The sequence below is a fragment of the Clinocottus analis genome, unplaced genomic scaffold (assembly GCF_023055335.1).
Source record: "Clinocottus analis isolate CAN_PGR_092001 unplaced genomic scaffold, fCliAna1.0.p SCAF_1, whole genome shotgun sequence".
Taxonomy (NCBI): domain Eukaryota; kingdom Metazoa; phylum Chordata; class Actinopteri; order Perciformes; family Cottidae; genus Clinocottus; species Clinocottus analis.
This window is the reverse complement of record NW_027175820.1, coordinates 21352567-21376316: the sequence shown is the minus strand read 5'-3', so window position 1 is coordinate 21376316 and position 23750 is coordinate 21352567. Positions and strand designations below refer to the sequence as shown.

General features: G+C 41.1%; 1 protein-coding gene across 1 annotated transcript in view; it reads right to left on the bottom strand.

The window, feature by feature from the left end:
- Window positions 1–23322, bottom strand: part of map2k5 (mitogen-activated protein kinase kinase 5) — a 47852-nt gene extending 24530 nt beyond the window's left edge. Inside the window, exons 1-17 of the mRNA XM_068571062.1 lie at window positions 22903–23322; window positions 22624–22672; window positions 21812–21879; window positions 17372–17441; window positions 16556–16596; window positions 14836–14903; window positions 14657–14705; window positions 13237–13301; window positions 6863–6902; window positions 6657–6725; window positions 6028–6109; window positions 5163–5224; window positions 3333–3381; window positions 3164–3237; window positions 1946–1996; window positions 1738–1809; window positions 412–441 (exon numbers count right to left, since the gene is read on the bottom strand). Of these exons, the coding sequence (XP_068427163.1) occupies window positions 412–441; window positions 1738–1809; window positions 1946–1996; window positions 3164–3237; window positions 3333–3381; window positions 5163–5224; window positions 6028–6109; window positions 6657–6725; window positions 6863–6902; window positions 13237–13301; window positions 14657–14705; window positions 14836–14903; window positions 16556–16596; window positions 17372–17441; window positions 21812–21879; window positions 22624–22672; window positions 22903–23034 (1071 nt within the window). The 5' untranslated portion in view covers window positions 23035–23322. The remainder of the gene's footprint in view (window positions 1–411; window positions 442–1737; window positions 1810–1945; window positions 1997–3163; window positions 3238–3332; window positions 3382–5162; window positions 5225–6027; window positions 6110–6656; window positions 6726–6862; window positions 6903–13236; window positions 13302–14656; window positions 14706–14835; window positions 14904–16555; window positions 16597–17371; window positions 17442–21811; window positions 21880–22623; window positions 22673–22902) is intronic.
- Window positions 23323–23750: the final 428 nt, after the last annotated feature.

The following is a 23750-nucleotide window of genomic DNA, read 5'->3' as shown; positions in this document are numbered from 1 at the left end:
AGAGCTAATTAAGACTTGATGGGATTGCGAAGTCACTTCGGAGGTCGGCAATTACATTTGAGCAGGATTTTAACTTAGTGTAATGAGGAGAGGAAAAAAAACAGAACGGAAACAGCAGATTCATACATTTAAAGTTGTTGAAAGTAATACAGATCAGAGAAGATGATTTTATGAGGTCAACAGACCTCCAAGTCTCATTCTGGGATTGTAAAGATAATTATTGCCTCTCAAAATTGTCAGATAATATTTTTTGTTGAACCACTGAGGACATAGTTACTACTGGAAACAAACTAATAAATGTTCTTGCAACATGAATCATCACAGTAAAATACCTTTTAAAAGTTTTTATAGAGAGATTAATCAAATATTTCGCCTCATATACAAATAAATGAAACGCTGACAATAACTCACCTGTGGGTAGGGGAACATGTCCAGCGCCAACTGTGGAAAGAAGAAAGAAACAATAAGTGCTGCAGCATATTCTCATACTGTTCATGAGACATTTTAATATCATAAAAAACATCTGGGAAAGGGTGGAGTCATTACCGGGCCCGTGCAAATATCTGCAAACTAATGCAACACAACCAAACAGACTCTCCATGCATAATGCTTACATTCTTCAGTTTACAATGTAAAATACAATGTAAAATGAACAAATGTTGTAACTTTGAATTCTAATTTTAGGCTGTGCCTCATATTTTACCCATCCTCCTGACAGATTCTGAATGGGTGCGAGTACACATGCATTAATATATGCATGCCTTTCCATTGCCATTGTCTTAATGGCAGCATTCAAGACACAGGAAGAACATTCTGCTAAAGCCACTGAAGCATGCAGAACTTGAGACTTTCTGTCTTTGAGGTAAGCTTAGTGCCCACCTGCTGATAACACTTCCTCATCAAACAACATCAGCTATTAGTTAATAACCCCCCCACGATTACCACCTGCGGAGAACAAAATAGGGATAAAGAGAAGCAGGGCGGGATTGTGGGACGTTTGTATGTAATGTGTGTTATTTTGGCTGAGGGGGTTGGGTGACAGCTCTCTCGTGACGTTTATCAATGCACTCGGGGTGGGCATTTTTCATCTTGGTCAAGGGCAGCTTATTGGCAACATTACGTTATCAAAAGATCAAAACGCTCACAGTCTTTCCTTGAACATAAATTGACCAACTCGTAGGCTGAGGATCAATCCCAATTGAGTGGGACTGGAAACCATTTCATTTAGCTTAATGCACACATCCACAGCTAGAAATAAAGAGGACAGGGCGTCCACTGCCAGACAACTCCATCTTTATCACACAGAGATCATGTCAATAGTTTGACATGGCTCCTTTCCTCTGAACTCATCCATTACTGTTACAATTGTAATATTTTTGAAATATTATTGACAAACAAAAGGCGAGGCAGAAGCCCAAATAATTTGTAATACTGCAGCGGGAGAGCCGTGGACAGAAACAGATGGAGAATCAATAGTGTCAGTGGGAGGACAAGAGACCGGGGAACGATATGCTGAAATTAAAACGTTATTTGAAAACGCAGGGTGTCAGTCAAGCAGAGATACTGATACACACAAATGCATCTTACTCTACTCAATGAGAAACAGCCTCAATACATAGTACGGAAAATGTAAATGAACCACTTTTGCTCGAATTTCGTGTTCCCTTCATAAATTTCCCACACTTTTTTTTTTAAATGCTGGCTAAATAGTGTAAAGCCTTGAATACTTTGTCACACCTCCATGAAAGAGATTCCCACACTCCAGACGTCTGCGTGGATACCGTACTGCTCTCCTGATATCCTTTCTGGCTGTGGAGCAAACAAAAAACAATATAAAAAATGATAAGAAAGGAGTTTAGAGGCTCTGATTCCAGTGCTAAAACATATCTTCACGTCCAATTTGAAATGACTTTTTACAAGAAACTGAACTCAAAAGGTCACTCACCGCCATGTACGCGTTAGTTCCCACGTAGGTTTTGGCAATAGAGTTCACCAACTGCAACAGAATTGGATTAACAGAGAATGAGTAAAACAATTATGCTGCACATCAATGTAAATGCAGAGTATTCAACTAACAATGATTTACCTTAACCCTAATAAATAACTTTTAAAAGGCTTTACTCCATCGTCCTCGATTAGGACATGAACAAAAAGATGGATCATGGACCTAAATTACATTATCTGAATTTATTGACATGTCAGGTTGATATTTTAGGCTTCTCTCTACCCTCACACAAGGGAACAGGAGTAAGACAAGGAGACATTAGTGTGTGTGTGTGTGTGTGTGCATGTGTCTGTATGTGTGTGTGTGTATAAACAATGGCACATGCCATCAATGACAGGACTGTGATAATGAGTGTCTGTTCCCACATGGCTGTGTTTTTTTTTCCTCCTTCTCTTTAGCATGCCCTACAATGTTTAGGGGGAGGGGGAGTGTGTATGTGTGAAAGAGAGATAAACTGAAAAATAGAGTTAAAAAAGACAGAGGACAAGTCAATGCTGCCAGTGTTGTACATGCAAGGTCTAAAATTCACCTTGGAGCTTCCAAGAAAGTAGAGGTTAAAAATGAATAACAATTTGCCTCAGAAAGGATGTGGTGTGTGTGTGTGTGTGTGTGTGTGTGTGTGTGTGTGTGTGTGTGTGTGTTGAAAGAGAGACAGAGTCCTCAGGGTTGATGTTTTAGGGAACGTTGAAGGTCTGTCCCTGATGATTACATTGCAAACACACATTGTGTCACACACACGCGCGCGCACACGCACACACACACACACACACACACACACACACACACACACACAGGGCTATTGTTTGCCACCCACGCTCTCCCCACACCTACTGAATACATATCAATGAGGCTTTGCCGTTGTGTGTGTGTGTGTGTGTGGGTCATAATTATAACAAGTGATTTTTTTGGAGGATGCAGAACAATGAAGGCGGGGGGGGAAGTTAATGTGAGAGGAAGACCCTTGGGACAGCGCCAATGTTTTGAGTTGAAAATGAATACAGAGATTGAAACGTTGACCGCACACGCACACACACACACACACACACACACACACACGACTGTGGTGATGCATCTAGAGACCATTGTTCACCCCCTCCCCGACTCACTCTCTCACTCTCCTTCTCTCACCCTCATGCTCACACAAACAAATCAGTGTACCTGTGTGCTGACACCAAAGTCACAGAGCTTGACTTGTCCTCGGGTGTTCACCAGCATATTGGAAGGCTTGACATCTGCAGAGACAAACTGCTTGTTAGAACTGCAACATCAGCAGTCCGCAGCTTTTATCAAGTCTGTTCTTTTTTTTTAATAACACTGCCTTACTCACCTCTGTGAAGTATCTTCAGGCTCCACAGATATGTCAGGCCTTCGACTACCTGGAGAGACAAATGAAAGAAAAACGTAGACGATCATTCAACGTATAACCAGCGCACGCGGATTCATAGTAAGTTGTCTGGGCTAATGCGGAGCGGTTACCTCCGGTTGAACTACGCAAACTTAACTTATAGGTCGGGAAAAACATCACAATGATGTTTTACACCTCACAAACGAGCCGTCACTCGTCACTGAAGAGGCACGGGGCTCGGACAAGATTCCCCCTGAAATACTGAAAGGTTCGGATCCTGCCGGGCTGTCGTGGTTCACGCATGTCTCTAATGTTGTATCGATGCGGCCTTCACATTGGTAACCAGCAGTGGTGCTCTCCGTTTCACAAACAAGGACCAGAGGGTGTGTTGCCACCGATTAGCCTTCTTGTGAAATCCTGAACGCCGGAGAGGAGACACTGGCCAATTCTTAAACCTCACAATAAGGAGCAACAGTGTGGATTGTGTCCTGGCTCTGGCAGAGTTTCTTATGCTGTTTGAATCTGGAATTTGGCTGAAAACTGTGTTTTTTGAGGACTTCTGAAGACGGCTCTACGACAGAAAGGGCTTTTTAGGAGAACTGTGGTTCTTTCTGGACAATAATAATAAAAAAAAAACATCAAGAATTGGTATAGCATTACTGCCGTGATGCATGATTTTGTCTTCCTCTGACCAGACTGACTGCTCTCTAGTTTGAAGATGATAATTAACACTACCAATAACACCTCTACTTAATAAACTCTACTCACTTAACCCAGGACAATCTGACTAAAGTAGAGGTATTCAGCTATGTGTCCCTCTCAACAACAGGGAAAAAAAAGATCCTGAAATTGACGAGTTTAGGCATGTCGGCTGCACTGTGCAGACTCAAGTATCAAACTGTGTTGGAAAAAAAGGAGAACTGAGTTGATCTCAATTTGCCGGTCAATCTTTGTTCCTCCTTGCTGCCCCTCCTTGGAAGTGTAACGTCTTCAATGGCAGCAGGAGACACAGGGGGGTAAAACACACACTGGTGAGAGACATTTCTTTCTTTTGTGCATCCCTTGCAAGTGAATTACACTCATGTGACTTGAACAACCAAGCTAGATTCATACAAAAGCCATATAATCATTTTGTTTTTGTTTAATAAGTATTACTCATTTGCCAATGTGTAAAGTCTTTTTCATGTATGGGCTGTGAGAGCTTCTAGATTCCAGCCTCACGCCTCCTGTCATCCATCTCTAATGCGCGACAACCTCTGTGGTAAATTAAGAAAGCACAAAAGCTCTCTGAAGTCCTGCTGCCTCAAACGCTGGTGGTGTGAGTGCAACAACTGCACTCTGCAGCTTCACTCACACCCTCTTGGGTGCTTTTCCTTCTGTGATAATTAACAACTGTGACAGTGGAAAGGAGGAAAAGCTGTGAATTAGAATTAACACTGACTAAATAGCTGTCATTGTTTGATTACGGAAGAAGTTAAAGGAGGAGGGGGGGCAGAGAAGAGGAGGTGGAGACAGGAGAAGGGTAATGAGTGTGGAAAAAAGAGAGACATTTATCAACATCAAGGCCATTTCTATCAAACTGCTAGTTTTTGACAGAGTAGAAAGAGATGGAGAAAGGGGAAAGACAGGAGGATAAATGAGTAAAATACTCTTCAGACCGGTTCTGTATCCGACAAACGAATAACAGGTCACATTTAAAACTGGGACTCACATGGATCCCGCCCCAATGCACTTAAATCAAAACTCAAGAACACACTTCTTCATTCAAAGGCCTTTCAAACTACCAATATGGAGGCTTTCATGAAAACTTACGGCCACTGCGATCCTCCCCAGCACGTGCTCTGGTATTCTTTTGTAAACATCCAGAGAACCTCCTGCAACACATAACAGTATTTTATTTCATACACATTTTATTTACTTATTTCAAAATGACTTATTCCATAAAAAAAATCTAATTTATATTGGCCATGCTGATTGCAACGCTCATCCAGACAACTGAAAAAAATTTGTTGCTCGCAATTTCATCTGATCCCGATCAAAATTAGGTCAATCAGCATTTCCCAGTTGCCCAAAACAAACTGTTGGTCCTCTTACACGGGACATTTACACACAATAGAGAAGAGAAGGATCTTTTGTATCACTTGTATTAATTAAAATATTAGATATAAGTCCAATAATTTGAAAAATGTATTGATATTTTATACTGAAATCAATTGTTAAAGCACTGTCATTTCTTGATCGCAATAATCAATTAAAACTGGAAATGGTTGCTCAAAGAAAAGTTCCATGAAATAAAGAGTGCTGAGAGGTTAGACCGAGTTTGCTCACAAGCTGGCAAACGTGTGAAACAGGGGAATAACTGCATTAACACACACTCGGACAAACACACACACACCTACAAACATAGACAGTCCCCCATCTCACACCAATCCAGAAACACACGTAAAAATGCACCTACAAATGCACTCAAGTCAAGATTTATCACGCCCTTGTAGCTTTTAGCACACAGGCATGCTAAGCAGCTCACGGCGATAAGACGTTCTCTTGATCTGCAGAAGTGTAAATGGATACATGCTGGAGAGACAGAGGACAGCTCCCCAACGTCTCTTCTACACGGCTGTGGCTAGCAAAGATAAAACACACGATCCACTCTGGCTTAAACCGACGAGCAACTCACCGTCCATGAACTCGGTGCATATGGATATCCTGTTCTCGACGAAAAAGGCACTGAAGAAAGTGATGATGTAGGGGGAATCGCACTGCAATCAAGAGAAGAGACGATGTCATCGTTATGGAGCGCGCCAGCATATTTATCCTCAACACGAGAGGATGTGTGCATCGAGTCCATCGACTGTTTTTGTTTGAAAATGAACAATTGTACTTATGATTTGATATCACATACATTGCATTGGGAGACAGACTAAAGTGAGGCTGTGGAGAAACGCATCAATATACTGAGCTCAGCTTAGTCGAGTTGTCGACCCCAACTCTTTCTTCATGTTGCATGTTGATAACGCACAATACATTCAGGATCAGTTTAAGTGGGTTTTCATGCTCATGGTACATTATAAAGGCAACAGAAAACTCCTGTTGTGCATAGAGAGAAATTCACCGTTATCAGTTGACTCGCATGCCTCGTCCCCGTGTATGTCAGTTGTGTGTTTATCTATCGCTGACCCCTGGCTTACATTGTAAGACCAGAGACGATGAATGGTGCTTCATTAGTTAAGACTCATGGTTGATTAATAGATCTGACAGGACAGCAATATTCAGTGGAGGAAAAGAGAAAGAAACAGTCAAACTGACCTTGTAGAGAATTTCTAATTCTGACATGATCTGCTTCTGTAATTCCACCGTGATATCCAAGGGAATGACCTGTAATGAAAAACATAGAAGAAATAAATAGGTATCACCTGTAATAAACACAACAATAACAACTTCTTTTGAGGTTTAGATGGGGTGGACTAGCTTGAGGGTCACTTATTGAGGATCAACATGGAAGGAGGTCTCACCTTGACAGCTAAAACCCGCTTGCCCAGAAGATGGTACGCTCTACAGGGACAAAGCAGAAGACCATATGAAACAAAACTGTAGAGTTCATTCAAATAGTAACCTGAGTTTCTTATTTATTTTTTTTTTCAATCAGGAGCTCTGATCATATGCACATTTTATATATTAAAAAGGTAGGTCTCATTTCACTTCAGTGAAAACCGCGTTCAGAAAAAAGGTGTTCCGATCCGGTACATGAATTAATATTGATCAGCGTGATCACCAATTGTTAATGTAATGTACTAATAATTTACTTAACATGGGGATAAAGTTCAAGCGATAGTTAATGAAAGTACATCAACGTTGACAATGCAATAAAACCTCAAAAGGTCTCCCAGTTACTGAGCAACAAAAGAGTCTAAATTAACATGACAAAATGCCTCTGTCATTCCTGTTAAAGGTCAGAAGTCACGACCCAAAACCAGATCCAGTCAGCCCTGTCGCTCGATGTTCCAGACAGCGTTTTGAGTTGCAGGTAAAGCAGCAGCCACAGACCGGCCCCGTGATGATTTAATTATCAAACTCCTTAATGCCAAACATCGGCTTTAGTTACAGCCCTTGAAGGTACATTTACGGCACCGGTGACAACACCTCGGTACCTCTCAACACACAATCCTCAAGGACGAATACTGTCCAACAGCTGTCAGGTGATGGGGATGAGGCGGGGGCCGCGCATGTCACACCGGCCGGTTAGCTTACAAGCAGCCTTGGTGAACGTGATACCTGGCGACTCGTCTGTCAGTGGTTCTTCTGGAGAGAATGTGCAAGGTGTGATTAATGCGTCTTAGATTGGAGGATCACATTGCTCTTCGGCCAGACACCTTAAAAACTGGCCCAGGCCTTTAATTAATGCCACCTATTAGTGCCATGTCAGGTAATTACCCACAGTTAAAACAAACACTGGTTTCTGGCTGTAGCTGTGTGTAAGCTGCAGTTTACGCATCTTTCATTCACTTAAGTCAAAAAGAAGTTGCAGACTTTTCAGAGATTGTTGAAGGAGTAAGATAGCTATGACCGAAAGTTAACAAATAAAAGATACACAACAAAATATGGAAAAGATACTAATCAAGCTTCAGGTATCTGAAATAACCAAAAGCCTTCATCGGACCTCCCTGGACGGTGTTGCTTATTTGTTTCGCAAGGCAGTTAGTGAGTGTTTCTGATTCTTAAGTGTAATCTTTTTGTGTGTGAAAGAGCTCTTTACACATAAGACCGGCGGCCTTGTTTGCATTTTGATGTCTCCGTCTTCCTTTAAGCTCCAATCGATATCAGTTAAGCATGAGCGCTGCCTCTTAATTAAGATCAAGATGTTAATTGAAGCAAGATCGCAGGGGTAGTGTTATAAACACTGCATCCAACTATTTCTTGAACACGTGTTCGTGGGGATGCGCACAAGTTTCATCTGACTGTCAGAGTGTGTACAATTGTTGCATGTAGCCTCATTCAAAGTAGCACGTGTTTATTCAAATTATTGCTTATTTGCTAGTCCTTTGTCTGATGTCTCTGAATCATTTTGGCCGCGTTAGAGCAAAGTAAACACACATTAAAGCCGTCCACATGAGGAACTTTCTTCACAGGCTGGTGTCTTAAAAATGATTTACATAAGATTGAAGTGAAATATCCATGTATTATAACTTTAAAAGGGATAATTCGAATTACTTTAAATGAGGTTTCATGAGTAACAGTTCCATTTTGCGCTTTTGTCTGGGAAATGTAACCGATAACTATTCTCTCTTCAAAGATATTAAACGTTAGTTTGGATTCACCAAAGTCACACAATGACACAAACCATTTAACTGATGGAGGCAGCGGTGGACCAGCAACTCCCGTGTTCTGCGAGGTAAAATGACTGATTTTGTCAATAGAGTCCATTGGCTTCGAAGAGAACAAAAATGGATAAAATAGCTTTAGTTCCTCATCAGAAAGGGCTGTAATATTCTTAATATAGTGTACACTTAAACTTCCATGCTAGCTCTCCTAAGCGTTCTCCAAACTGGGAGCATGCCGACTGCCATTTTCTGAAGGTAATACGCTTACGTCATCCAACCCCACTTCTAAAGACCTGAAATATCCCTTCAAGCACAACTGGCCCAATAGTTCTGCATGTTCACAAAGCAGCTTTCATCTGTATACAGTGATAATTAAATGTATGTCGAAGTTCGACGTACAAGAGTTAAGAAACCCCAAAGTTTAAACTCGTATACTTTACGGGCATGTTTTTAGGGTCTGGAGATGTGGTGTGACTACTGCTTTGTTAAAGCTTTATTCTCAGACTGCCCTTGACCACCTCAGGGCCGAGCATCCCTGTATGAGTTACAGTGACAGGCTTGTGACAGCGGGAGACATGGGGACAAGGTTACATAGCCACCCCCCGCCACTTCCCTTGATCTGACCCCAGTAAACGTGCCCCATTGCCTGGATCTTATTTACACTCCAGCTTGCTCTGTAATAAAAGCTCCATCATGCAGTATTCATAGGCCCTTCTCTTTGTCTGTGAAGTTGGGGCTGTGGGTTAGAGACACCGGCCTCCTGGATCAGGGCTAACGTGGTACTTTTACAGTGACGGGCTGCCTTTCTCTCTCCCTGACTCTCTCATCTCATGCGGCTATAATGAGCGTCCTAAATGACACAAGTGAGACAGAAACCTAGAGACACTCATGAGCAGACATGAATTTACACACAAAGGCTTGCAAACTATCCAGCACGTGAGACACAGCGAGGCAGAGAAGCTCAAATAACAAAGTTAAAAGATAGTTGTTTGTATCCTACCATGCTACAAAAGTGAACGACAACATTCCTTAATTCTTAATGAATGGACTTTGACATCACTGTCTCTTGACACGCTGTGGATTTCTGTACTTTGAGGGTGTCCGGTAGTATTCGTTCATCGTCTGACCCGTTCTAGACACGGTTCTACAAATGCCACATTGCGCCACCTCCAGGAAAGGAGAGTAACAGCTGCGACAGTTAAGACCTGCAGAGGAAGACATGTCAATGTCACTATTGACAGGGAAGGACAGTAAGAGCCGCGAAACGTACGTACATCTTGCAACCCCAACAGGCAAGTGTTAAAGCACCTTTAGCTTTGTATACTTTGTGTTTTTTTACATCTTTATTGTAGGTTTCACAGTTAATATAACAATAACTGGCACATTGTTTCAGACGAACCTCCAGCGGATACCAAATACTCAAAAATGTCACATCATTTCCAAAATGATTTACTTAGCTCGAGGCTGTAAAACACAAAATCTTGGATTTTAAAGATGTTGTCGGTGAATGTATTATTTTATTTTTTTCAACCAGGCTTCAGACTTTACTTTTAAAGGCTCCTAACCGTTCGATAGTTTAGCCTAATTGTCTGGAGAAATGATCAAAGAGCCAAAAGTCGACCCATAATCAAGAGCTATACAAATTATTAAGATGATACCTGGTGTAACAGTTCCATTCAGCTAGCTGGAGACACAATCTGAACATATCTGGATACGAGATACTAGGTTACAACCAAATTAACAAAGCGCTTTGGTCCTTCAATATACAGTCTAATCAATGAAGTGAGAAAAAAACTAAATCAATGGAGAAAATGGGCCGAGAGACTGAAGGAACAGCCGTGGGTGTCTAAGTAGATGTCACCACAGTCGCAGTCAGGCAAATTCGCCGGTTTTAATTGCACTGCTGGAGCCATGAGTAACAGGAACGGCCTGTGTGTCCTTGTTATTGTATTTATAAGCCAAAGAGTCAGTTAGATTGCTGGACAAGATGGACCTCTGAGAGAGTGTGTAATAAAAAACAAAGGCCGACATTGATGGATGGCTAGGTCAGCGTGTGGTTATGGAGAGCCGTGGTGTTGGTAACATCCAATTGAGTCTAAATGGCTCTGGGTCATAAATGGGCTAAGAGGTTAAAAGGTGGGGAGCCTTTGGTAGTGTTTTCACACATGATAGGCCTAATATAAGCTGCACCATATGGTAGAGGCTGAAGAGGACAGGGAATAGGTTTCGAAGCAAGCAGGAAACCTGCCCTCGATGATTATGCAGACAGTATTTTTTTAATCGAGCTTGTTTTGGAGCGAGCTGCCTAGTTTTGGACGTATCGGCCGTAGTGATGTCTGCCGTCTCTCTTACATAATGGAACTAGGTGGCATTCAGGTTGCATTGCTCAAAGTGCCCGAAAAAACTGGAAAATCCTCAAAAATCTCCACAGTAATGTCTCTTTCCAGAAATCATGACCGTGTCAATCAGCAGACCATGTTGCAAGCATTTTCAAGTAAGAAATACATTTTTTCTAACGAAGCGCTTGGCAGTTTGGCTCTATCCTTAACACTTAAAGTTTTCTCCTCTTTGTGCACTCGATTGGACAATGTCAGCAGACTGTTCAGCGTAAAAAATGATTTCCCCATGATTTATTTGACAGAAGATGACTTTCATATATGTTGTTATATATTGATTGAAATTTTGTAAACATTTGAGGTCATGCAGGGATGTCCATAAAGTGCATGTGTGTGTGTGATTTGGACAAGCAGAGTGCAGGGTAGATCTGAACTGTGGTCTTCAGTAACTATGTTGAGACACTTGGGTTGATGGAGCAGCTGACATGTCAACTGTTCTGTACTTGAATTGGATCTAAGGGCAGTTGATGCTGCTGGACGGCGTTTGGTAATTGTGAAAGTCTGATTTTAGTTTTCAACCACAAGCTTAGCCTCTTCTGTGTCATGTTGGCGATTGGGTGTATGAGTGAACTGTTTTTACAACTTTTGCAGAGGAAAAAAAGAATCCCAGAACACAAGTGGTGCTGGCTAAGCTACTGCTGACTCAGCAGAAAGCCATCGGCAGACCGGGAGGGATGCAGTTGGTGTAGTTTGGGAAGCAAAAACCCACTGCTCTTATGACAGGCTTGCACAATGACTAACAGGTACCCTTGAAGTTTAAAAAACAAGCATTTGTTGACGCGGAAGGGGGGAGTTGGAGCTAGGGTTTCCGCGATAGCACCGTCGGCCGGAAAAAAGCATCATCAGCTGTAACCGCACAGGCACTCGCTTCTAGCCCGGCAACATAAATAAAAGCACAGAGAGGCTTGGATTACCCCCCCCCCCCCCCCCTCACACACACACACACACACACACACACACACACACACACACACACACACACACACACACACACACACACACACACACACACACACAAACACTTCTCCACTCAGGTAGACATTACTCCACTTTATCTTTACATAGCAAATAGTTGTTGCTGCTATAATAATGTGCTGAATATCATGAAGAAAACCTTCAACTAAAATAAGCATAGAACATTCTACAACATCAAAATAGCACAAACAAACAGGCTGGGTTTCTTTCATTGCATTTTTTTTTTATATTCTCCTTCCAACCATAAAATTTTCAGCACCAAAGCATATGGATTTTTTCCTGGACTAAATTGACTGAGAAGTTGTTGGGTTTGCAATATTAGCCTTCCCCACTGCAGTGTAACCATTTTTGGTGTCAAACTGATACGCAATCTGACCCTCCTACAACTATGAAAGATTGGCTCTTAATGAAACTATCTTAAAGTCATAAAACAGTAAAAGGTGGTTGGGAAGAGAGGCAAAAATAAATAAAAAAACGACAGTTTTGAAGATTTGCTGGATAAGACATTTACTGGGTTTGCTGGGGACTGTGGGAAGCAGACCACTCTGTCAAGTCAAGGTCAGTCTGAGCAGTGATCAATACTTCAATCTCAATAAAACAGCTCAATAGCTGAGGATTGATGAGAAGGGGAAAACACAAGGTGGGGAAAAGAAGGATAGAGCGAGCAACACAAATGCCAACCTTGTCATAACGCCAGCAGGGCAGTAATACATTTGTCTAGCCAGAGAGGATGGAGCTCTCCCATCGTGGCAGGTAATGTGCGGAACTATAGACAGATTAGGTCAATTGCTGTCATACTTTACAGCCCCAAATCAATATCATATATGTTTGCAACCTTCAAACCAGAATAAATAAATGAAGGTAAAGACACAAACCACCCTGATAGATGTCACACCGAACACTGCGAGATAAATGGACAGATGGAGGAACGAAGGAAGGGTGGTGAACAATGGGGAACCCTTCACAGAACCCTATTGCAGGGCGATGGGCCGGTCATAAAAACGAAACAGGAAAAATATGAAAAGACAAGAATGGCATCACACTCGTCAGTCTAAAAATGGCGACATTCTTCCTTCATATTCTGCACTGTAGAGGCTTTAACCCCCACTGAATAAATCATTCAGACCATCTCACTTGCTTTGAAGAGTATCTCGGTGTCAGCAGTGTGCGCTGGCCTTGGAACCAGCAAAGACTTACTTGTAAACTGTGCCTCCGTTTCCATGGCCAAGCTGCTCCTGGTAGTGGATATCCTGAGCATTTATCTGGAGATACAGATGTATACAATAATGGCACTCAGGTTTTATAACATGAAAAGACATGCAACCAGTGGCTAATGTGTGTAACTTCACAGCTGAGGCAAAGAGGGTGAGAGAGCGAGATTATGGAAAAAATGGACACTGACATGCAATTTTTCAGTTATAAAATTGCATGTTTAAAATTAAGTCTTATAAAAATGTGGAAAAAAAACTAAATATCGTACTTATTCTCATTCTGCAAATATTTTATAAACTAATTAATTTCATATTCTCCAAAAAGTTTATGTATTGTTAATCCTGAAAGTTTTAGAGTGAAAATTATTCAGTATTTCAACAGTAACTACCGCGACTATGATTGAATAAAACATGTAAAGTGACACCAGTAAAATAAAATCTAAGTAAATGTTAAATGTTGTGCCATATTTGAAATGTAAACATTAAATACATCCCATCGCTGCCAAAGAAAAAGTTTTTACATTCACGTCAACATATTGAGGACTATGATTTTAAAACTTAAAAGCTTTATCATTACATCAATATTTTATATATCCTATCAATAGATGGAAATGTATAATTGCAAAAAAAGTTGTCCTAATAATGTACCCTAATTTACACAGAATATAAATATTATATTCTAGGAAAATGCCTGTTTATCTTTGCATCCAAAATGGGCAGAATGTTACAATGTTTGGTGAAAAAGGATCATAATCTATTGCATTGAGGCACTCCATTCAACACGTGCATGCACCATTTGTGTGTGTGTGGCGCTTAATGATTGACATTGATACGATGTCAATGTGGGGCTGTCAAAACATATTTTGTGAAGACAGAGGCAGGCATGACAACATGCATGTGAGAGTGCATGCACACTACACACACGCATGTCTCCCTCTCAGTCCGCCTCAACTGATTTGATAACGTGGTGAGAGGAGGGAGGTGAAGAGAACGAGAAGAGATGGAGGAGAGGGGAGTAAACAGCTCTATTAGTTCACTGTGTTATAGCAGAAACCTGAGAGGACGTGCCTTAATTATCTCCCTGACACACTAGCCTGTGTGTGTGTGTGTGTGTGTGTGTGCGTGTGTGTGTGTGTGTGTGTGTGTGTGTGTGTATATGAGAGAGAGAGTTTCATTAAAGAGAAACAGGACTGTAGGACGCTTGATCCTAGAAACACACAGACCCCCTGTAGTGAAGAGACAATAACCAAATACACACTCTGTATAACATGCCCACATGTGTTATCAAAGAACACAAATGCAGGAGCCAACCACCAGAGAGAATGTCTTTCTAGTCAGTGGAAACTACTGCGAGAGCAGGAGCAGTGTGCGGTCAAATTCTACTTAAACTGAACACTAAGGCTCACCTGCCCATTTGTCAGGATCCTCTTCAGCTCCGCGGAAGATTTTTTTAAGCTGGAAGGAAGGAACACAGCACAGTTGACGCAGGTATCACAGATATCCGTCTACTCATCTGTCAACCAAACCGGCTGGAGTTTATTTCCGGGTAGTGTCACACATGCTCCTCATGCCTCAGCCAGCTCACCTGTTGTTGGCCATGGAGTCTGGGATGGCATGAGTGCAGTCGTTGGCTGTGTTCGGTCTTGTGTTAACCTGGAGGTGGGGAAACCAAAACACCAAAAATGTGAAACGACACACGCAAAAAAACACACACACACACACACACACACACACACACACACACACACACACACACACACACACACACACACACACACACACACACACACACACACACACACACACAGAGTGGTCAAGGCCAAAAGACAGACAGACATATGGCCAGACCCCCGTAATGAACAATAACACAACACAAGCTCTCAGTTCAGCCTGGAGGTTAATTGGCTTTCGTATGAGAGAAGCAGGCAAAGAAGAAAGACAGAGGTGTCCACATCGAGGAGGTGAAGGGATGACAGACGGCAGAAGGGGAAAAGGAAGGAAAAGCACAAATATATTTGCATGAAAGAACAACAATATGGGTGAAAACAGAAGGGAGTGAGACAGATAAAAACAGATTTGGACAATAAAGTTGTTGGGTTGTTTTTTTTTCGTTGGCATTTTCGCCTTTTATTGGACGGATAACGGTGCAGAGGCAAAGGGGAGAAAAAGAGAGAGGGAGAGAGGGGTAAGACATGCAGGTCCCGAGGCTGGAATCAACTGGGGATGTTGCGTTGTGAGAGGATGCGTTGCAACCAATCGGCTACCACGGTGTAAAAAAAAAAAGGCCATGCCTCGCTTGGAACATTGTTCTTTACATTTATTCATCTGCATAAACGTTTACAACAAAGACCTCTGTACTCAACCCAGAAGAGACAAGATCCTGTAAAGGGTATACTAAAAATAACTCATTTAATTGAGGTCAAAGGGCCGATGTGTTGGGTCCAGTAAAGCACAGGGATTCTCTCTTTAATTAGTGCCCAGGAAGACCTAATTTAAACAGTGCACAAGACTCCCCTCAGCCAATTACTTTGATATTAAAACAGGAGAAAAAAGGGGGAAAGATTACGAAAGGACTTCAGGTTTTTTGGAAAACATCATTTTATCAAAACAGACCCTTGACCTGAAAAAAAAACTGACACCGTTCAGTAGTTGTTACCAAAGCTCCTCAGAGGATACATTGAATAAAACACTTTCAGTGTTTGGAGAGGAGGGGTGAAATTATCATTGAAATGGAGATGAATATAATATGGATCATCTGGAGAGATGGAGGAGGTGTCAAGTCATTTAACCCATGGTAATTAGCAAGGAGTTTCAATAGCAACATATGGCTGACATAAAATGGGAAGTTCTGCGGAAGGCCATTTGTAAATGGCAGAGGGGGGCTTTGAAATGACAATTTCATGGTTGAACAAAAGCATCTTTTTGGTGACTTAGTTTTTGCTTTAACCAAAGCTGATGTTCTCCTTATCATATGGAGTGTGAGGATCATAACACTGTCGAGGGGAGGAGGGTGGAGGGTCGGGATCAAGGATTCAGCACAGCACCTTGCTTTTAAATGCCTGACCCGGGATAGGTACCAAGAACACTCGAGATAAATGAAGGGGAGCGACGAGCTCCGCTGCAGCCGCCCCCATACATAAACATGGGAAAGCAAGAGAATGAGTGAAAGAAAAGGAGAGCCTTGACTTCAATTGACATTTCAATAAGTGGAACACAGCGTTACCAATCCATTTGCCTCAACTTCCCCCCCCCACCTCCTCTTGTTCTCCGTGTAAGGCAGCTGAAACAATTATTGAGATAGGTACCTTCAGGCCATGTATGTTCCGGATCCCTGGAGTCTTGCCGGCTGAAACAGTAATTGACTAGATTGTAGAACACATCACTGGGCCATTTACAAATGTGCTGAAAAGGAATCAGTTCTTTTTAAAGAAAGAAGAAGAAAAAAAGAAAGTAAAAATGAAATGAAATGAGGTTTACTCTGAAATTAGACAAGAGAGCGATTGAGATGTTGGGCTCTTGAGACAGCAGGTAGGAAAGGAAGGAAGGAAGGAAGGAAGGAAACAGATTCATGCAGTAAGAGAAAACAGAACGATCATAAGAGATACAGGGTAAAGGAGACAGTAAACTTTGCCCGTGGGGCCTGTTAGCGATTATGCTCGACTTTGAGTGGTGAGAAAACTACACGAAGATATAGAAATCGTATGGATTGAAAAAAAGCACTCAGTCAAAATCTGTTTCGGGGAGAAACTATAGACAACGTCAGAGATTTGGGTAAGGCTTGGCCTGAACACACGCTTGCATCTTCAATGTCCTTGGAGCAAAAGACATGTAGATTTATAAATGACTGCCAACACAATAACAGAATGAGCCACTGAATTTTAATGTTTTCCAGAGGCTGCATTGTTACTGCAAGCAACCAAATGCTCCCGTTTACTTGTGTTTGAACACAGCATAACACATTTACCCATATTTTGGTTTAATAATTTCTAACTAGGAAAGTGTGAATATGTTTATATATTTAAATTTTGCTTGTGATTAATTGTCAACACCTTAATTACGAAGACCCATTGAGCCTTTAAGCAGTACCAAGCCATGATAAACTGTAACATGTCACTCCATACCTCGTGGAAAGATCTGTAGAGGGTCCGGCAGCAGCCCATTGATGCGTTGTTCATTCATTGTGTTGAAGTACTAAAGGGGGAAAAGAAGGGCGGAAAATAGAGATTGAAAAATTGAGAACAATAGTGGTTGGAAGTGATAATTACACGTTATGGAACTTAAATATACTTGGTTTCATTAATAAAGGATGACTGTAAAAGAAACGGATGAAGAAAGGCTCTGGTAAGTTTGACAAACCACCACACCGACTATCACATGTTTACACACACACACACACACACACAAAATGTTTATTTAAATGACGTCAGAATTAATCTACAGTATTCCCAGAATGTGAACATGCTGTGCGGAAATCTGTTGCCGATGAGGACCAAAGCCCTGTGGGCTTGTACTGAAGGAGTGTAGCATTAACCCTTTTCTCCTCCAGGTCAACAGCTCACCAAACACTCATATCCTACAGGACTAACACGCGCACACGCACGCACACACACACACACACACACACTCACACAAACACACACACACACACACACACAGGGGCCTCTCAGACGCTTGCCAAGGCAATGCAATAATTGATGTTTCAGTTAACCAAACCATCTGTTAAACTCTGTTTGTGTGTGTTTGTGTGTGTGTGTGTGTCCCCTTTTTCCAGCTTCAAACCAACAAAAACGAACAGCAAGACGTCATCACAGTTAGACACTTTTAGAAGATGTCTCTATGTGGTCCACATGGACTTGTGTTCATTGTGTTTCATTTACAGTCCGGTATGAATTACCAAGTCATCACTGCGATATGTAAATTTGCTCCCTCATTGTGGGGGAGGGAGGTAGGGAGGGAGGGAGGACGGTGGGACCGGCTTGGATGGGAATGGATCAGAATGGCTACCCAAGTGGCACAGCTGTTATTAAAAGGCCTATTTATCACTGTCAGATCCCTCCTCGCTCCTAGCCCTCTGCTTTCGCCCTCCAGCGTTTTCACTAGGCCACATCTGAACAATGGGCCTAATACCAAAAACCATGTTGTGTGTGTTGAGGATGTGTGTTGGGGCGGGGGGGGTCGGGCTCCACGTACCTTTAATTTTCCGCTCAGCTAGCTTATTGATTAAGGCTGCAATTACCACCTAATCTGTAGTAGGTGTGTTATTAAAAGACATTCTCCATTGTTGGCCAATAACTAAACAGTGTCCGATCCCAAATACCATCGCTCAGCCTTAAGGGACAAGTGGGAGAGCGAGAGCAGAGAGTGGGTCTCATCATCATTAGCAGACGAAGGGGAAATGGGAGTAAGAATGGTGGAATTAGAGCCACTACCTCCAGGGGGAGCTGAGCGAGGAACGGATGAAGTCACATGTTTTTTTTAGTACCTGACACAGGCCAGTCTTTAACTTTGAACAGGGGCGTCTGTCTTTCAAGGTGTCGAACAATGATTAGAGATGCCTGGAAGACTAGTGGGTCTCACAGGAGCATGTAGCAATCAATGTTCTCAGTGATGGGGGATACTTTTCACAATAAATGCCCTCTGCACACTCACGTTAATTAAGTGCTGAATTTGAGCATTAATTTTGCTCAGCAACCAGGAGCGTGAATTTTTTCGCGAGGCAATGTCAAAGCAGAGATCTCGACTAAGGAAGAAACACATGTAGAGCATATTTAAAAGTCTGGCTAAGCGTTTATCATTTAATTATCCAAAAACATCCACACACACCGAAACACATACACACAAGAGGCAACCATGAGAGACTCTAATGAATTATCCAACCTTTCACCTAACATGCAGGTTTCCCTTAATTCCTATTAATTTCACATAATGGCTGTCTGCTCACCTGGAATTAACAACACTAAGGCAAAAAAATCCACTGAGGTCTCTACGGAGGCCAAATGGCAACCACAGCAAACAACTACAACACGGAAAAAATCCTCCGAGTACAAATGCAAATGACTGCTGAAATGCATAAACCTTGCTCAAGACATTTAAAGTACTCGACTAGTGTAAATTATATTTTAGAGAGACCAGTATTTTTCAGGTGATCAGCAGCTTTTTGTGCACTTGCCTGTCCCGCAAGGAGTAGAAAGCCATTACAGTCCTGGATTTGTTTGGCAAAAATTAATTGTGGCTTTTTGAAATCTGTAGACGAGGCAGTGCAGTGTTGTGGATGCTAAATATTTGCGCTGCGGGTCAGGGTCTTAAATGAATATGCCGTTAAGACATGTCACATCATCCGAATAAAGAACAAATATGTGTTGGGACAATAAGATGACATTACGCATTGCAAAATGAAATAATACTGCATGTCTTTTGTAGCCTGTGTTTTGTTAAATATTCAATATTTAACAAAATTAACTGATGTCACATGCCATAAACTGAACACCAGTGACACTGATGGCTCCAGTTGTAGCTTGAAGCTGTTTTAGTTCGAACTGGGCAATGCACCTATAACATATCGATATAATGACACGAGGCTGGACATCATATTAGATTTTGGAAATTGTAGAAATGTAACATTGCAGAAGTATTATCTTTTTCCGGTTTCAAAGGCTGCATGTACAGTAAAGTGATGTAGTTCTCGCCTTTTACCCATGTAACCATTATATCCACATTACTTATTATTCATCAAAAATCTTATAATGTTGCCGCAATAACAATATTGTGTCAAAAAGATTGTAATGTTTGATTTCCTCCACATTACCCCACACTAGTTTTAGTTATATTAATTGTTGTTCTGTTAGTAGTAGTGTAGTGGTGACTATCACTGATATTTGGTTGATCATGTATGAAATTAGCTTCAGGATTTTACATTTCATTTAGCTGACGCTTTTATCCAAAGCGACTTACAATAAGTGCATTCAACCATGAGGATTAAAGTGCCAAAGTCTATTTTAATTTGTACATTTCTTGAAAGAACAGCACTGCAGCATCACAACCCCACTGTAGCATGTTTGCCATCCCGACTGTTACAGATTAAGATATATTTTTAACAACACAAAACTATTTGTCTTGCTCTCTTGCTGAATTCACGTGATGTCACAATGTAACGCAAGAATCACAAGATCACATATAATATGAAAACCCAGCTGATCAAGCTTCAAGTAATGCATTCGTGTAAACCAGAAAACGAAGCGGTGAGAAGCTACTAGCAGCTACGTGGCTAAAGACAAGAGACGTCACAGAGAAGCAACTGTTCAAAACAACAACGGCGGCTCCTGAAGAAGTTACCGCAGATGCTCCAATCATGTCATGAGTTTTACTACAACTGGAGAGCATTTCTTTAGTCAAAGTGCAAAGAACGGCACTAAGGGCTTTTCTCCATGGAAAAGAGTGTTTTTGCTCTCCTCCCCACTCACTTTGGTGAGCGCTTGATTGGCAGATTGTTTATCCAATAACCAGTTTTGTAAAATACCTGCCCATTTCAAAAAGGTTGGGACAGGTTAAAAAACATTGGTTGCAATAAAAAATAACACAGGGAATGTAAATATTGAAAGCTCCTTTCCATTCAACAGGATAAACAGCACACGGATCACATCAAGTCAAAATTGCAAGAACCTTAAAAACATGTCAACCGGATTTGTGAATAATGAAGATGGCCGAGGTCAATACTTTATCCATCTCTGTTTCACAATGCATAGCTTTCTCTTTTTGCTTAATCACCCCGCTACCCTATGCTACTTAATGATTAAAAAGCAAAGATGATAGAAATGGACAAAAAACAAGGAGTGTAAATTGTGCCTGTGGCTCCAGCAGCATCATTGTGAGCTGATGGGGGGTAAAAGACATCCACAGATGAAAGTAGATTTTGAACAATTCAGCGGCCCAGGGGGCCTCGCGCTTTAATGAGGCAAAACTTTAAGTACTGAATAATAAATAATAAAAATTGACAGTTCATTTAGCTTTCAGTGTACCTCGTAGAGAAACACATTACACGCCATTACTCTTACTGTCCGCGGCGTGAACAGTAAGTATGGTGGAATATGAAAATGTACAGCACTAGGTGGAGGAGCTGAATGCGGAGTGGAAGTGTGTACATCTGTGTTGCTTAAAAATACAGATAAACTGTTTAGGTTTTTTTTTTACCTGAGGTTAAGACATCACTGGTTGAGGCGATATGGGTCTTAATAGTTTGTTTAGTTGCAGATAGCTACAAAGTCAGGGTAGAAGTGGAAAATCACAAATTTGCCTCAGAGTAGTTTAAAACCTATACAATATGAAACAGTCTGGACTGAAAAAGGTGCACAGAAAAACCGTCAACAGAGATTTCAGGTGTTCAGACAAACAGCGGATGTCAAAACAGTGAAGTCCAACCTTAAAGTGGACAGCTTTCATCAGAAATACTTTTTAATGAAGAAATAACCATCTAAAGACACCTGCAACATAAAAATATTTGGAAAAGAAAATCTGTGATGCAATTTGTGTGATAGATGCGTGACATGATTCTTTAATATACTTACATATGACAACATGGCTTTAAGTTCTTCATCACTTCTTACAGTGATTCTGTCCCCCACCTCGTCTTCATCTGAAAAACACAGAAGCCTCTTAAAATGTGGATTGCAAAAATTCAGAACAAAATAATACAAGACGAACGGCTTTCAATATCAAAGCCAACAGTCAAAGCAAAAGTTATGCTTTTTTTTTTTCATAAATCTGGATTCATTCAAAGTCCAAACGGCTGGTTGGAAGACAAAAGAAAAGAAGAATTGAGTGATTATTTGACTTTTTTAAACCTTTATGATCTTGACTTTGCGATATATGTTTAACGTGCTTACAATATGGAGAATATATAATAATAATAATATATATATATGACCTATTCTGCCATAATTCATAGAACATTCCTAATAAACAGGAATATTATTTTATGTTTTTTTTTAAAGTTATTTACGTAAATGATTGTATTTAAGTTGACACATTTTTAAAATGTATTGATATTGGTTTTTTTTTTCAGTTTTGGCTTGTCAGTCACTTGTTAAGCACTTTGAAAGCACTATCCTGTATGAAAGGTGCAAGGCCAAATTAAGGTTGATTGATTTTATTCAGGGTAAGAGATCAGAGCAGCCTTGTGTACATGTGCAAAAGCAAATACATTATCGCTCATGTAACTCATTCCATATAAAAACTGTAAACCTAAGTCATCTTAAGTCACCCATTTTGAAACTGTACACATCACTTTTAGGAACACAAAGAAAGAAAAGCAGCAACATGGTTTCAACCTTTCGGGTGTCATACATGCTGTTAAGTAACACAAGTATGAGACACTTACATTCAAAGGCTGTGACAGTGGCTTCAGGGATGACATCTCTTATTGCAACCTGAAATACGTCGTGAATTGTGGAGTGCATTATAAAACAGGAACAATAACAAAATGCAGCATGAAGTTGAACACATTCACGTAAACTGATGCGAAAAGAGAAGTCACTGAGTGTTACAGACACAGAAACCGAAAGGGTCACATTCAAACTGAATGACGGTCTGTTTTAAAGTGACAACTGCATTAAATGTTGGTGAGCTAACTCAGCTGTCTGGCATGTTGGAGACTCACCAGCAAGTCGTTGAAGTTCAGAAGAGATGGACAGTCAACGGCCGAGTCCATGTCCCCTGCCGGCGTTATTATACGGATCACTATTGCCCCGGTGTCCATTGCGCAGAGGTTATTTACATCGAGTACGAGCATAAAGAGGGAAACTCGAGCCGCATACTAACACTTGGCTGTCTAAGCTAACAAGCTAATTTCCTGCAGTGTGTGTTTTGCTGACGACACACACACGCTCGCATCCTGCTCAGTCCAGACACTTTCCTCAAGTGAGGCGCAGATTTAACGTCATAACCGGATGAGAGGGTGAGCTATAACTGTAAATATATTATTTGTTAAGAACCTGTGACAAAGTTGTACGCTGTGTTGTCAGCGATATTTAGCCATTAAGCTAGTTTTGAGGAAAACACAACCGCTCCAAAAGCGCTTCCGAATCAACATCCGCTCAGGGAATTTCAAAATAAAAGACTTCCATCAATGTAGGCACTCAAAACACTGCTATCTACTGTCGAGTAAAAGGTCTGATGTAAAATAGATGTTTCGTGCAAAATAACTTAGTACATTTACTTGTGTATTTTCATTTTGTGCTGCTTTATACTTGTACTCCACTACATTTGGAAGACCCCAATAACAAATGTGCTGAAAATATTAATGATTTAAAACGTTTTTGAATGTATTCAAAAGAGGTATTGAGTTGTAAATAATGGAATATGTTTCTGTTGTTGTCATTATTCACTTCTGACTAAACCAAGAGGTCACGCTAGTTACTAATGTGATGTGGACTATAGGAAGAGTGATACTAAAAAGCTTTGCAAAGAAAAGTAGACGGATGCAACCACTGGATGACATTACGTGCA